Source organism: Echeneis naucrates, chromosome 23 (genome assembly GCF_900963305.1).
Source record: "Echeneis naucrates chromosome 23, fEcheNa1.1, whole genome shotgun sequence".
Taxonomy (NCBI): Eukaryota; Metazoa; Chordata; class Actinopteri; order Carangiformes; family Echeneidae; genus Echeneis; species Echeneis naucrates.
Window position 1 is genome coordinate 4680988 of NC_042533.1, and position 14885 is coordinate 4695872.

The 14885-nt window shown below is 40.6% G+C and overlaps 1 protein-coding gene and 1 long non-coding RNA gene across 2 annotated transcripts in view; both read right to left on the reverse strand.

Annotated features, from left to right (window-relative positions):
* Positions 1–986: 986 nt before the first annotated feature.
* On the reverse strand, positions 987–2333 carry LOC115037092 (uncharacterized). Its single transcript, XR_003840447.1, has 4 exons — positions 2192–2333; positions 1844–1977; positions 1450–1535; positions 987–1339 (listed from the first exon to the last, which is right to left on the reverse strand). It is a non-coding gene; the product is annotated as an uncharacterized LOC115037092 (long non-coding RNA).
* Positions 2334–2771: 438 nt separating this feature from the next.
* The window catches only part of apaf1 (apoptotic peptidase activating factor 1), a 33773-nt gene continuing 21659 nt past the window's right edge, over positions 2772–14885 (reverse strand). Inside the window, exon 27 of the mRNA XM_029495530.1 lies at positions 2772–4420. Within this exon, the coding sequence (XP_029351390.1) occupies positions 4274–4420 (147 nt within the window). The 3' untranslated portion in view covers positions 2772–4273. The remainder of the gene's footprint in view (positions 4421–14885) is intronic.

Consider the following 14885-nt stretch of genomic DNA (forward strand, 5'->3'; position numbering starts at 1 on the left):
GCTGTGCAGCAGGAAAACAGGCTGTCTTTACATCACCCATTAAACAAGTATACAAATAGAAAGTCCTGAGGTCTGATGGACAGCTGGCAACATTGCATTAGAGTGTCACATGGGTGCTCAAGTCTCGCACCACCATTGGACCACTTTCCAAATCTGACTGGCAGCCATGATGCTCTGCAGCGCCCAGAATGTGTAAAGGCCCTGAGACAAATGGTTTCAAGTTTACTGTCAGAGGATAAGCAGTTAATGTCGTCCTGGTTTGGCCAGATAACAAGGCCTCTTGTTGTGTGTGTGTGCTGGAGTACGCCATTATTCTAAATTTACACAAAGGACAGATCGACCACAAGCATTCAAAGCTGGTCCTCAAGATGAAAAATATGTGTCGGGGTCATGGCGGCTACATTTTACTTGGGGGAGGATCTTGGTAAATAAAAAAAAAAAAAAAAAAACGTGGGCTGCTGTGAATTCTGCTGTTCATTCAGAGCCAAAGAGACTTATCTCATTGGCCAGATTACACTGAGACCTGTAGACATTTTACAAGTCATCTGACTGACAGTGACAAGAAAAAGTAAGTTTGTGAATGATTCTCATGCCAACGGGGTTCGTCAATAATGTTGATCTGAAGATCAGATCGCATATATTAATAAATATTGTAGAGACAATATAACATACACAACATAACCGAGAGCCAAGACCATTTAATCACTCAAAATTGAAATGTGAGCTGCAGTTAAGATATCTGAAGCAACACTTATCTCATCAAAAAGGCTGACATGAACTTTGTCTGTCACAATGGCTGATCAACTAATAGTTATACACATTTGTTTCATTGTCAAAGAAGGAAAATTTGAAACTGCAAGACCCGATTTGGACTTAAAACTGACACACAAAAAAAAACAACAACACACCTACACAATTTGTTGTGGTCATGTTTGAATCATTGTTTTAAATATACAACATAGAAGACGACAAATACAGGCCAGAAATTTACTGCAATTTTGATAACAGTTGCAATACTTGTCACTAAAACTCCAGAACTCAGCTCAGAAACACAACAAGCTCTCATTTACTAAGTGTAACCGCTGGCAGTCATGGTCACATCCCTCCACACAAGCCTGTCATCACATAGAAATCTAATTAATTATGCACTGATGAATCACACTACAGCTTAATCTATCACTGTGTGACGCATAACTGGGCTGAGAAATAGATCGCCGCCTTCCCTCAGCAGAACAAGCTCACTCAGCGTCAACAGATGGATGTGACATGCGGTAAAGAAGCCACAGCTACACTGCTTCAGTATATGTGATCACCTTGTGGCATCATGGACTCCAGCAGTCTGTGTGTAAAACAGTGATGTCATTAGTCAGTATGTAGAATACATATATATATATTTCACATGCATACACGGAATAAGATCTGCAGCTGCTGAGTCTAATTTTAAGAGACCTGGTCCTATATTCTGCCACCATAGAAACGTCAACACCAGCGACATCTCCAGAATCTTGTGACTGCTGTGGTGTCGTGGTTTCACCCTAAAATATAAATCACATGTACATGTGTCAGCGTGAACAACACTAGAAAGAGTCTTTAGGCAAAACAATCGGTTGATTAATTGATCAAGAAGAAGTTACTGCAACTTTTCTGATAATGAACTAAATTCTTGATTATTTTGAGTTTTATCAATTCTCTTTGTTTTTACTTATCTGTGAGCTTTAGTTCAGTTGATCAGATAAAAGAAAATAAAACAGAGTCCTTTGCCTGAGCTGTGTCTTTTCTTTTTTTGTTTTTGTTTTTAGCAACACGACATAAACAAGACCAAAGAGGGGTGTGAGGAACTTACCTCTCACCGCTGACACCCTGTAAGGAATTCAAGCAGTTTGCCAACAAAATCCACAAATATCAGATTTCTGGAGTAAGCACAGCTAATAATATTAGACTGCTTGGCATTCGAGGCACGGCATCCATCAGGAGCACCTGCATGAATAAAGGACTTGATGAGTCAAATTAAAGTCAGCTGTGAAGGCACAGCACACGTCAGTGATTTTGGTGTGGTAACACACATTTCCATACAAATCCATTAGTTTGCTACAGATATCAAATACAAATTATTGTATAATGACTGTTGGCGTCAGTCCTACCAGCTAGTCCAAATAAACGTAACATTAAAGCAGCACAAAACATCTCTTACCTGCTGTTTGAAAAGCTGAGCAGAAATAATGAAATCAGTTCATTCTTCTTTTGTCTGCATTTGTCCTCATAGTTTAACACCACAGGGTGTGTCGACTTTTTATGAGACAGATGCACTTTTAGTGTTGCAGCTGAAAATTGTATTATTTCAGTGCGTGTGTGTGACCATCAGCAGCCCTCCATGGAAGCTAGTTTTCTGATTGTTACTGGGTGAAGTGGCATTCGTGTGGCAGGGAGGGCAGAGCTACACCTCAGTGAATACAGGGCGGACAAAAGACAGAGGTGGTGCTGGTAGGAACTGGTGGAGTGAAGGATGCTGTGCTTTTCCTCTCACCTCACTCATGAGGCTCCCACAGGGTTTCTGTGTAGGTCTCTGGAGAGATGGGAGTCCAGATGGGTGAGGGTGTCCCAACAGACACCCTCACCCGTCGAGTCAAAGACAGGGTGCGTTGTGATGGAATGAAAGAGCAGATCAGCCCATTTTTAGCAGGATTCATCAATTCTTCATCAAGTAACAGAGACATTAAATCCTTAAATCTGGGCCAGTAACCGAGTCACGACAAGACACAGAAGTCCATTTATGTAATTATATTAGAAAGTACAGTCACATTGCACCACACTGTAAACAGTACCAAAACATCCTGAGCGCACATCAATATTTCAGCAATTACAGATCATTTGACAGATACCTTCACACAGGAAGGCGATCAGGAAAAAAGCACCAATCAGGAGAAGTCACAACAGCATCATTCAGAAATGTTGAAATGATCCTTGAATGGATGAATTTATTCATTTTGTTTGAACTAAATAAATAAATTCATTCATTTCCAGTTTTTGCTGTTGCATTCTTGTTACTCTTAGAGCTGGAGACTGTATTAGCGCCACTCTAAAGAACATATGTGATGGATTACAGTACAAGGACAGGGGTAAACTCTGTGTATCCAGATTATCAGATAAAAGTTAAGAATCCATTTACAGGTTTCTGAACAAAGGCACATTTACAAAAGCTTTGTGAAGGATTGTGCTCAAAGTGCTCAGAACAGGAAAAGGATCAGTAGTCTGAACACGCTGATAAAGAAGAAACTGGATTCTAAATGACATAATGGTGATTTTTTTTTTATTTTTATTTTTTTTAAATAGAAGATATTTACTTTGGGTCCAAGTTCAAAGGTACAAATAGTGTGGATGTACAAAACGGCTCATTAGCTCTCAAAAGATTTTTGAATCAATTTTAAAGGCAAACAGATTAAAACTTAAAACGTCCTATCAATTTTTAATGCTTATCAAAGTGCACCAGAAATTCTATCAGTGCTGGTGGAGACGAAAGGCTTCAATTCATTTACAGACATACACTAATAATACAATATTCCCATCCAGACTGAAGGCTACAGCACTAATGACGGCTCAGGCTGATCAGATGATCTACACACAAAGACAAGTAGGAGAAAAAAAAACAAAAAAAACAAACAGGAGGTCCAAGAAAACATCAGCAGAATACTCTTTGTGACAAAAAACGGATTGCCGAACATGCACGACATCTTGAATTGATTACAAACAGGAGAGTGGGAAATCTCTCCTCTCATTTGCAATAATGTGTAGCCCTAATGCAATATGGATTTATTATTATTCACATTTTAGTGGATTTAAGGATCACGGCTCTTTAGTTTTATGAATGAAGACCTGTTTGATGAGATTGCTGCCGTTTTATTAAAGTAAAGATGTTACTCTGCTGCAGCAAAAAAAAACAAAAAACAAAACACCTACATTTGCATCTCTTCACACGCACACCAGTTTTCAAGGTGCACCTTCGTACGGATGACTGTTTAGTTTTAAACTGCTATTAACTACAGCAGTGAAGTCAAGTTAGTGGATCAATTTGACTCAACAGATCTGTAATGCTTTTGAACCATCTGTCTGAACAGTAGAGAGAGTGGAGCGGAAAAGTGAGCAGAGTATTATTGTGCCTGGAACATTATAAGTTATTCTTAATGCAACCATGTCCACTTTGTGAAACTAGTTTTGTGACCAGAAGTGTGCTTTCACTTTTTGGTGTTTTGGTCGTCTGCTGCTGGCAGTGTCGTCATCACACAACCCTCTGAAGGATGTAGAGGATGCCGATGCTATCGATGGTGACGAAGGTGGAGAAGTCGGATGATACGTGGATTCTCTTCAAAGCAGTTCCGGTCGGGTAGAAGGTCTGCAGGGCCTCGCCGTTCTCCACATTCCACCACTGAGTGTGTGACAAACACAGAGAGAACATTGAAATGTTTTAAGCTCTTAGAGTAAACTGGAGACAAAATCATACATTGACACTTTGGGAATTGTTCCGGATCGCTTTCTTGGAAAACATTAGAGGAAGATCCAAAGCACTCTGATCACTGCACAGTAAATATGACTGGTGTAAGCAGCAACTTAGCTGAGGGTAGCACAAAGACTGGAAACAGATAGTGTTATTGTGATATAACACAATTTTGGCCCCAGTTGGAATGGTAATTTTTTTTTTTTTATTATTTCATTTTCACAAAAAATGTCAAAATGATGATTATATTAAAAAGATGTATTCCCTCACATCTGATGAATATGATTCATAAGCAGTGTTTGCAGCACCACGGTGCCTCAATTATGGGCTGTTGTGACAGTTTTTGTATTGAGTTAAAATAATTCCAGCTGCTGTCATTTGGTTATTGCTCTTGGCCCTGTTGTGATTAAATGAATGTTCAGTCTTTGTTAAAAAAAAAAAAAGGGAGATACCAAAATGAACTGGAAACTCCTTTAAAGATCATTGCAGCTAACATTTCATATCTTGTTTGACTTCAGCAAAAACAATTCTGATCAAGAAGAAGCTAGTCTCATGTTTTTCCGCTCTGAAAAATGTAATTGAGAGGCAAATAATGGCAAAAGTCTGTCAGTGTGTCCCGTATACCTGAATCAGACCTTCAGGCAAACAGAGAAAAGAGACTGAAAGCTTTATATTGGCTGGACTCAAAGTCGCACACACCGAAACACAGTCAGACCCCTGCCATCAGCTTTCCTGAGTGATTCCATTTGACATTTTCCACTGGAGCTCCATCTCACTGGGATGATTCATCACAGACACACCAACTCAATGATTTATAGCCTGACAAGACTGTGTGTTTGTGTGCGCACGTTCAGATCTGACAGTATTAAAATAATAAAATAAATGAGCAGAGTCAAATTAATTGTTTTTGGGGTATGCCTTTGTGTTTTATATGCATGTGTGCATTCAGGAAACAAAAGCAGGCCAACTCTTCAGTCTCAGGACACACAGGCAGACAAACGGTGACAGGAAGGGTGGTGGCAACAGATGTCAGGCTTAAATAACAATCCCAACAGACGCACACCGACACACACGTGTGCATGTACGCACACATTAATCACACAGAATCTTCAATGGCATTAAGGTGAGCTGATTTCCACATTCTTAATACTGCATCAAAACACGATGTAGAGCTTCAGTTTTCTTTTTCCACAATGACTTTCCCATCCATGTGCCGTCTCATGATCACTGCTCGAAACAGAACAACAGACCTCAGAGACAGGTTGACCAAAGATAGGGATTTTGAAACAATGATCTTTATCTCATTATTTGCTGGGTGACATCATTTTAAAAAGTAGGTTATCTGTACACACAGACATTCTGTCCGTCTGAACAGCTCTCACAGTTGGCCTGTGCCTCTGTAGTCCTGTTAACTTGTTTCCTTACTTTCCCTTTCTAAAAGTAAGTCTTGCATTATTGTCACTCCATTTTCCTTTTTTCCTCTCACTCTGAGTAATCAGTAAGTGGACACAGACCCCCCCCCCCTCAGGTTACCGACTGCCGGTCTGCTGGCAGTCCAAACGCTAAACCTGAATATGTGTTGTATTAGAGGAAGAGGCCTGTTTACCTGCAGTTATAAATAACTTCCTGCAGTTTCTCTCCGCATTCATGTGTCCTTACCTGGTGCTTCATCTGCAGCAGGAATCAGAGTAACTGATGCAAAAGCTGCTTTTTGTGATGCCTTTTGGTTTCAGACCTGGCCATTACTTTTTTTTCTGTTTGTGTATACAGTGCCATGATGAATCCGTTATGGTAATTATGCTGCTGCCGTCAAGGCCAAATGTACCCCGAGCGTGAACATGACATTTAAACAAACAAATTAATTCTGCATTTGCATACAATATGTAAATGGAAATATACAGAGACTGAATAAAAGGTCGTAACATCACATAGTTATGAATCAGTGTTGTTAACATTATCCAGAAACATGCAATTCTCTCTCCCTCACATACACACACATATAAATTACCATAATTTACCATACAAGCATTGTGATCAGACCCCTGAGATTTTTTTTTTAAATCAGTAACCACTTCTGAATGATTAGACTGTCTGACCAACCTTTTTTTCCCCCCGCAACATATTTTAATTCAAAGCTGAATCATCTTATCTGACCCAGCTTATCATCCATTTAGAGACAAAGTGATAGCTGAAAACAGCCCTTAAATATCTACTCTTTGCTGTGTATTGTAGCATAGCTGCTCTTTTTTCCTGAAGCATAAAAAATTTAATAACTCCTTAGCTGAGGCAATTTGGTGGAAAATATGGAACCAGTAAAACAAAGCGTTACCAAATTAAAATTTGATGATCTGGAAAAAAGAAAACATAGGCCAGTTCTCACCTCATACCTCACTAAAGAACATTTCAAGGTCACCCAAAGATGCCTACCGGCCCTTTTTGTCCAGGGATGAAGACGGAAGGAAAGATGTGTAGCTGGATGGGGAAGGATACACAAGATAAAGGTGGGATCGATAGAGAGGTTGGGGGATGAAACAAGGATGCACACTGAGCAGAAATCAGAGGAGAGAATGAGACACTTGCTTAATGTGTAATTGCATCTGGATGGAAAGAAAGATGGCTGCCAGCTGCCAAGGCACTGACAGCTCGCACAGAAACAATACTCAGATGCCTGCACGCACACACACGCACGCACACACACACACAAACACACACACACACAGAAATAAAGAGCCAAACAGATGAGGGAGAGAACAAGCAGAGTGAAAGAACAACAAACCTGAATCCCAGGATAAGCAAGGGCAACAGATAAATGATGATACTCCGTAATGAAATGGGAAAAAAAAAGAAAAAAAAAAAAGGTGAAACCATATGCATGTACAGGGAGCCAGTGCAGAATAAATGTTTAAAGGCGTCCACTTGCTCCACGGTGGAGTAGGGGGTGGGGTGGGACATGTGGACAGAACGTGTGAAAATGTTAGCTTCAGAGTTGAGATTTAGATTTACTATGAAGCAAAGGGAGGGAAAAAAAAGCATAGAAAATCACTATATTCAATAATTCACACGGCAGGACAGTGATGAGACCAGGGTGGATGGCGTATTTATAGATTTGCAGAAATAAGAAGATAGAGAAATGAAGAAGTAGTGAGATTTCTTTGATTTGAGACGATGAAAACAAAGAAGGGAACGAAGGTGAACATGTGAGGAATGTTAAAGCGACAAGAAACAAACAAAGACAAAGCAACAAATGCAGTTTATAGATGCCTTAAATGGTGCAAGAATATTGCACATTTGTCATGACAACAGCTCCACACAAGATGGGTCTGGTTCCGTAAGGGTTTGTGTGTCTTATGGGAATATGAGGCATCGTTTTGTGTGTTTGCGTGTGACATAAAGTGGCAATATCCTCTGAGCAGATGGCTGATGTGCTGACATCAACGTCATCACTGTGGGACCATTGATTTATGGGCGAGCCGGTGATGCATGGAGACACTAAATGACTCTACAGTATATGTGCAATTCTGAGTTGTTGGTGGGAGGACAATACCTCTGGGCGTGTTTACTGTGTGTATTTGTGGGACCGTCCTGAGTTTTCTCTGCAGCAGACAGAAATATAGCATCCAGAGCAGCAGCCTCACTTGTTTCTGTGCTGAGGCTAAGGAAATTAACCCAAAGAATGGCTGCGCATCACATGAATACTAATACAAGAAGCAGGTGAAGCTGAGAGAGAAATATATTGAGGGATGAAAATGAATACATTTGCATGGAAATGCCACGGATATTGAGTGCGTAGATTACATTCTGAAATCTGTACAGCAAATTCAGTTTATGAGTAAAGTGAGGATTTTTCCATACAACAGCCCAACCAACAACGAATCTCTGAATCACAGGAGGTGGAGGGTACTCATGAATGACATCTGCTATGACAAAAACTTGATAATTTGAAACAACAGCCACTGAACACTTATCAAGAAAGCCACACTGTTCTGCATGTTCTCAGCATCACACTCGCACAAAAATCACATCTGGGGAAGCGGGACTAACCCTAATTTATGTCAGCTAACAACAGAGGAGCGCTCTGACCTGACAGGCCCTCACTGTTGGTTGTGGTGAGGCTAAATAGGTCCGCTTATCCAGACTACCTGAAGGAGAAGAAGCATGGATTACATAAGGGAAATACCTGTCCATGTGTTCATGCAAGGGCCAGGGAGAGTCTTAAGAGTTAGTGGGTGCACAGTTGTGTCTTTCAGAAGGGGTGGAGGGAAGTAATTCATCTTCCTTTCACATAAATAGCTCAGGCAGAGTCCGGGGGGAATAGGTATGGTTTTCTACACTTTGTGAAAAAAAAAGAAAGAAAGAAAGAAAGAAAGATAAAGACTCAGGCAAGAAGGATGCACACAATGGATGAAGGCAGAAGGGGGAAGATGGGCTAACAACTGGAGTAGACTCAGTCAGTTTCGTAAGGCCACCTTTATTTCAGAGAGAAAAGGCAAAGGATTTAGTGTATGTGTGTGTGTGTGTGTGAGACCAGGCCAACAGTCGTGCAGAGAGAGAAACAGTGTGACACTGAAGTTGAATTATTTATCTAAGGTTCGGGCCACTGAAATATTGATGCTCAGACAGACATCTCCCTCACTTTCTCTTATTCACATGCCTTTATTTCTGCTGGTCACTAATTTTTCATCACAGTTGTAGGCCCAAAAGAAAAGGGGCAAAAACAAAATGCATGGAAACAGCGAAAAACATGGATTCTGTATCTGGATGGATTGTCACGTCTTTGGATTGGACAGGTATTTTATGTTCCTCACTATGTGGCAAGGTCTCTTCCCCCCCCCCCCACATATAACATACAAGAAAGAGGCAGATCCATTAAAAGAAGAACATTTAGTTAGTAACCATCACGGGAAGAGAGATGCAGACAGGGAAAGTGTGAGAAGAAAAAAAATTAGCTGTTGGAAAGAGGAGGACCTCAGCAGTGAGAAAAAAAAAAAAAAAGCAAGAATAAATAAATAAATAAAATAATAATAAATAAATAAATAAAAGAACATTTCAGTGTAGGAAAAAGAGAAAGGAACAAAGTGTAGAGTGAGAGCTCAGTGTGAAATTCAGTGATATTTAGTATTTCTTAAAACGCAGACGTGGATGAAAAGGAGAAGAGCTGCTGACAGACCACTGAACCTGCTGGTCGAGAAGAAGAACTGCAGTGAATTTGTTTGCACTAAAGATCAAAATCCTGACGACCACAGAGGGAGGAGTGCAGGACATGACGTTGGTAGGACTCCATCTGTGCTGTACTATATCGTGACTGTAAACCTTAACTTGATTTTATCCGCACGTTGCCTGGCAACTGATCCTAGTCAAAAATAAATACATAAAAAATAAATAAATAAATAAAAATCACTACTCCAATTAATGTCTATTATTATGGATACATATAATTGTTTCATCATTGTGTACATAAAGAGATTTACGCAAAAGAGCCCATGACAAAAAGTGTAAAAGACTATCTGTTCATGAATAGTTTTATTACGTTATATTACTTATTTCTCCAAAAATGAGATTGGTATCACCTGAATAAATAAAGGTCAATGACAGTAAAGTTGGTTAGGATGTCTGTACAAGCATAAAACACATTAACATCTCTCTCACTGATCTTCTAGCTCCACTCTGCCTCATTTCATCTCAGTGTGATTTGCACACACATTGGCCCTGATTCTCCAACCAGAGAGACAATTAACCCTGGCTTAATGAGCAGCGCAGGGGAAACAACTGCCTCCCAGAGACAGATAAATATTTCACTAGCCCTGTGTTTATTCCCTAAGCCTGACAACAAGAGCACAGAAACCAGGCCACGATTATTCCACGCTTAACACCTACAAAGTTCTGTACTTTTGCTTTGTCTCGTGACTGACAAAAAAGGAGAAAATGGGGAGTGAAGGATGTAAGAAAACTATATCTATCCTGAGAGCATTTCGACCACATGAAGAAGAAAGTTAGAGTTAGAATGAGTTAGAAATATTCTTAGGAATAGGAAAAAGGGGGAAATGGTGAAATGTAGAACAATGGATTTTGGAAAAAGACGCTATTTTGCATCTTATGAGTGTGTGTAGTTATTTTTGGAGATGGGCCTGCTGATACGCCGGAGCAGCTCTGCAAGGTGCTCACTTCTGAAACAGCATGAAGAAAGCAAAACGCTGAATGAAATCAAAGCACGAACGCCGCCTGAACCAAGACGGTGGCCTGTTTTATGTCATCTCAGAAGACAGCAGTGATTAAGATGTGTTATTTCTATCTCTGGTCAATATTCGAACAAAAGTGAGTGTGATGGGATGAAAACTAAAAGCCGAGGGGTGCAGTTAACCAACATACAGCTGCAGTAATATCAAAAGAGGGTGGTCCTTACAAATGCAGGAAGATCAATGTTCAGAAAAGTGCTTCTGTGAGCTCCAACGAAAGGTTAATGAATCCCACCAGGAAAAGCAGTCAGTGCTCTGGCACAAAGAAAATATGTCCAGAAAGTTTTTCTACAACCACTTCAAAAGTTAACTCTGAAGCTCCAAGAAAAGTTAATAAAGAGTTATAATTAAAATGGCAGCACAGCATATTATTACAGCATCCTGCAGGCGCCCCGATGGCCAAGTGCTCAGTGCCCATACCATATGGGCATCCTGAGGCCTGAGCAGGAGGTCCCCAGTTTGACTCCTGACCAGCCGGACTCTTCCCCCAATCTCTCTGCCCCATTTTCTGTCCCTCTCCATTTTACCTCTCAAATAAAAGCATAGAAAAACGTCCTATAGCACTTAAACCAGAGGCAGAAACTTATGACACACATATATATATATTAGGATTCATAATTTTTGTCCATGCATTGTAAATTCTCTTCCCCTAAACAGAAATTTCACCATTCTAGCATATTTCTTCATTCTACACTGTATAGCCACCATCTTTTACATATATAGGTCTGTCCTGATACACTTCCTTAATGTATATAAAACACGAAAACAGGCATCAGGCAGAGGCACGTACAAATAAAAACGTATACCTGAACTGACTGACGAGAGAAAGATTTGCTTTGCCATTGAGGGGAGATGGAGATACTTTTACTTATGGCTTAGCCAATCTCATTATACAAAAAGCTTGACTGGTTGTTACCACATCCATCCCTCAGACAGGTGATTGCATTTACTCTCCACACTGCTCTCTGCTAAACAACAGTTTCTTAATCTTTGGCAGACTTGCCGTCGATCACCTGTCTCTTGAGGGAAGGTCAGTGCAACCTTCCTTCCCTCATTTCCTCATGCTGCGCTTCACTTTGAGTCCTGCTCCAGGTGATGACAGGCTCTAATAGTCCATTGGCCGCCGAGGCCTTGTTAGGCTACACCTCACAATGATGGCTCAGGCTGAGGAAGCAGGAGGGAGGCAGACTGATGGGTGAGTGATGGGTGAAAGCAATCTGACGTGATGTGAGAGAGTTTTAGTCTGACTTCCTGTACAAAGTAAACATTACAAAAAATAAAAAAAATAAACCCTGAAACACAGCATCACATGTTGAATCACAGTGTATAGGGACACAGGTGTGAAAATTGAAGAAGCCTGCAGCATCCAGTGACGAACCAAAGCTTCAAACGAGGTCACCAAAGTGGACAGGTGAGGAAAATGAAGGCGTAAAATACAGAGCGATGACAAAGAACTCCAGACAGAAAAAAATCTGGTGGGAATTCAGAGGCAAAAGAACAAACGATGACAGTGAGGAGAATATAGGAAAGTGAGATAAGGTGAAATTGTATTGCTCTTTCTCCTCCATCACAGTCTCAGCTGATAAGTGATGTCTGACAACACTGGTGGCAGGGGAGAACTGTCACCTGAAACACTCCCATCCATCTGGGAACACTGTTCAGAAGTGTGTCTCTCTGTGCACCACAAATGGCACGTGTGTGTGTGTGTGTGTGGGTGTTATTGCAAGTGGTCGCATGACCATGTGAGACCATGTGAAACCAAAAAAAGAAACTGTGTTCCCACTATCCTGTTGAGAATAGACATTTTCCTTCATGTTTTTAAGAACAGCAATCACTATCACAGTTTTTTTTTTTGTTTTTTTTTTGAATGAATATCATTTGTATTCTGTTGGCTTTGTTTTTGTGCTCCACTGACATACACATGAGGACACACATCCTTTACATCATTAAGGTCTGGTTAACAAACCTCAGCTTTGCAACATGCATGGATTTACTTTGTACCTGATAGTCAATCCAGCCATGTTGAGAAAAGGTTTCCAGTTTAAACACTACTATAATTAAGCTTTCACGCTGATTTTACGCTAACCCTCCAAGAAACAGCAATGCACAATTTCATTTTATATCTTGTTCGCACCCTCTATTCCAATTTGCTTGTTTGATTTGAATACTCAGCAATTATATGCAGGTAACATTTATGAGATTGTGTACCCCACTGTTGAGAAGATGATCAGATAGTTGGGATAGGGTTGGGCTCTACCTGGGGGTCACGCAGGAGATAGAGGTAGAATTGTGGAAGTCTGCGTCAGTATTAATAGAGAGGAATTTCTTTCAGAGGTTTGGTTTTTTTCATGGTGCGGTGTGAATTATTCGGGGCTGCTGGGCGTGTGTGTGCTGTTGCAGTCGGGATGAGCCTTTTCACACCTTCCACCTCCCTCTCGGATCATGGCACTGTGACAGATCGACTCACCGGCATTTGATGAGTATGTTTGTGTGTTCTTGTGTTGTGTGTGTTTCAAGGCCAGGTATGAGACAGGAACAGCATTTCCTGGCAGGACTGGGAGCAGAAGGAAGAAGGACTGATGGGAAGCAGTGTAGGATGTAACAGCCTCTTTCAGAGGGCTGGACGGCAACGCTTCATCACACCCTGACACATACTACACAAAAACACACACATTTATCTACTTGCAAGCCTGCATGCTTCTCTAATGCACCAATAGAGCCACTTACATCATGTTATTATTATGTAAAGCAAAACATTGTTGATATGGAGTGTAAGAAATGTTTAATTACATGCTGTACACAGGGTACTACACACAACAGGGTATTGGACAAGCACATATACCCCCATACAAAGCCTGCTGCTTTTAATTACATTCACACTATTCACCCAACCATGCAGAGAGGGAGGGAGAGATAGAAAAGAGGCAGAAACATTGGGGGGGGGGGGGGGGGGGGGGGGGGTGGAGATGATTAAGGCAGAAGTACTGACAGCACAGGGATAAAGAAGAACACATCATTCTGTACAGGGAGCCAAACAGGGAAATAGAAATGGACAAACAGTAACGACTCCTCGTGCTACTACCATCCTGTTATATCATATCAGCCGATCGGCTCAGTGAGAACCACCAGAGACATCACCTTCTGTCACTCCTCCGATCTGACCACTAACAACATCATCCTGTTTAGCAGAAACAGCAACACACTGAGTCATTGTGCATAAGAGCTTCTGATGTTAGGAGTGGCACTGAGAAAAAAATTTGATAGCTGAAAAGTCCCCAGTGAATCACATCATGATAACAAAAACATGTTTTCTCTGCTATAGTCTGCTTATTTTCACTTACTTTCCCAGAAACAGGACAGAATCTGAAAGGATCTAGTAGCTGATCAATGAAACTGTCGTAGTAAATTCACAAACATTGTTTGAAGTGTCTATGTTTATGTTAACACATAATCCATATTAATCTCATCTTGCTGTATTTACAAATAGCCCCTAAAAGAGATTTTATTTGTTTCTCTGTGAATGCAAAACTATTTGCGCAAGCTTAGAGCTCTAGGTTATTGTTTATTTGTTCTATCTAATATAGCTGGGCATGAATCCTGCATCATACAACACTGTAACTCTCAGAGTATAATATAAAATGAAACTTAACAACCTGTAAAAAAACAGGCAGCGCAAAAAGATACTAACCTTATAAAGGTTTAAATTGATAACAGATAAGCAAATAGGTGCCTGTTCACATTCAGAGCAGACAGAAATGTTAACATTAGGTCCCAGTTACCGACCAATTTAAGTCAAACATTTACTCTCCTCTGAGCTCGGTTTTGGTCTCCACCAACTGCTGAAGGAAACATTAAACAAATAAATGTCACACAGTCCTCGCAAGATAGCTACTCTTGGAGGCATAAGCTATTTCGAATCATGGTGTCACTGCTGTAACATGAGCAGGAAGACATATACATTTAAAGATGACACATTGTGTGCCTGTTTTATGACCTGGTATTTTAGGATGAAATTATGTGGAAATAGATGTACAGGCTCTGATTCCAATGCTGCAAAAACAAGAAATAGAAAAGTATGTACCATTCTGCAAAGTCACTTTTCAGAGCTTTCGTGGTATCCGAGCCAAACTTCAATGTCAGTCAGGCTACATCTACGATTCAAA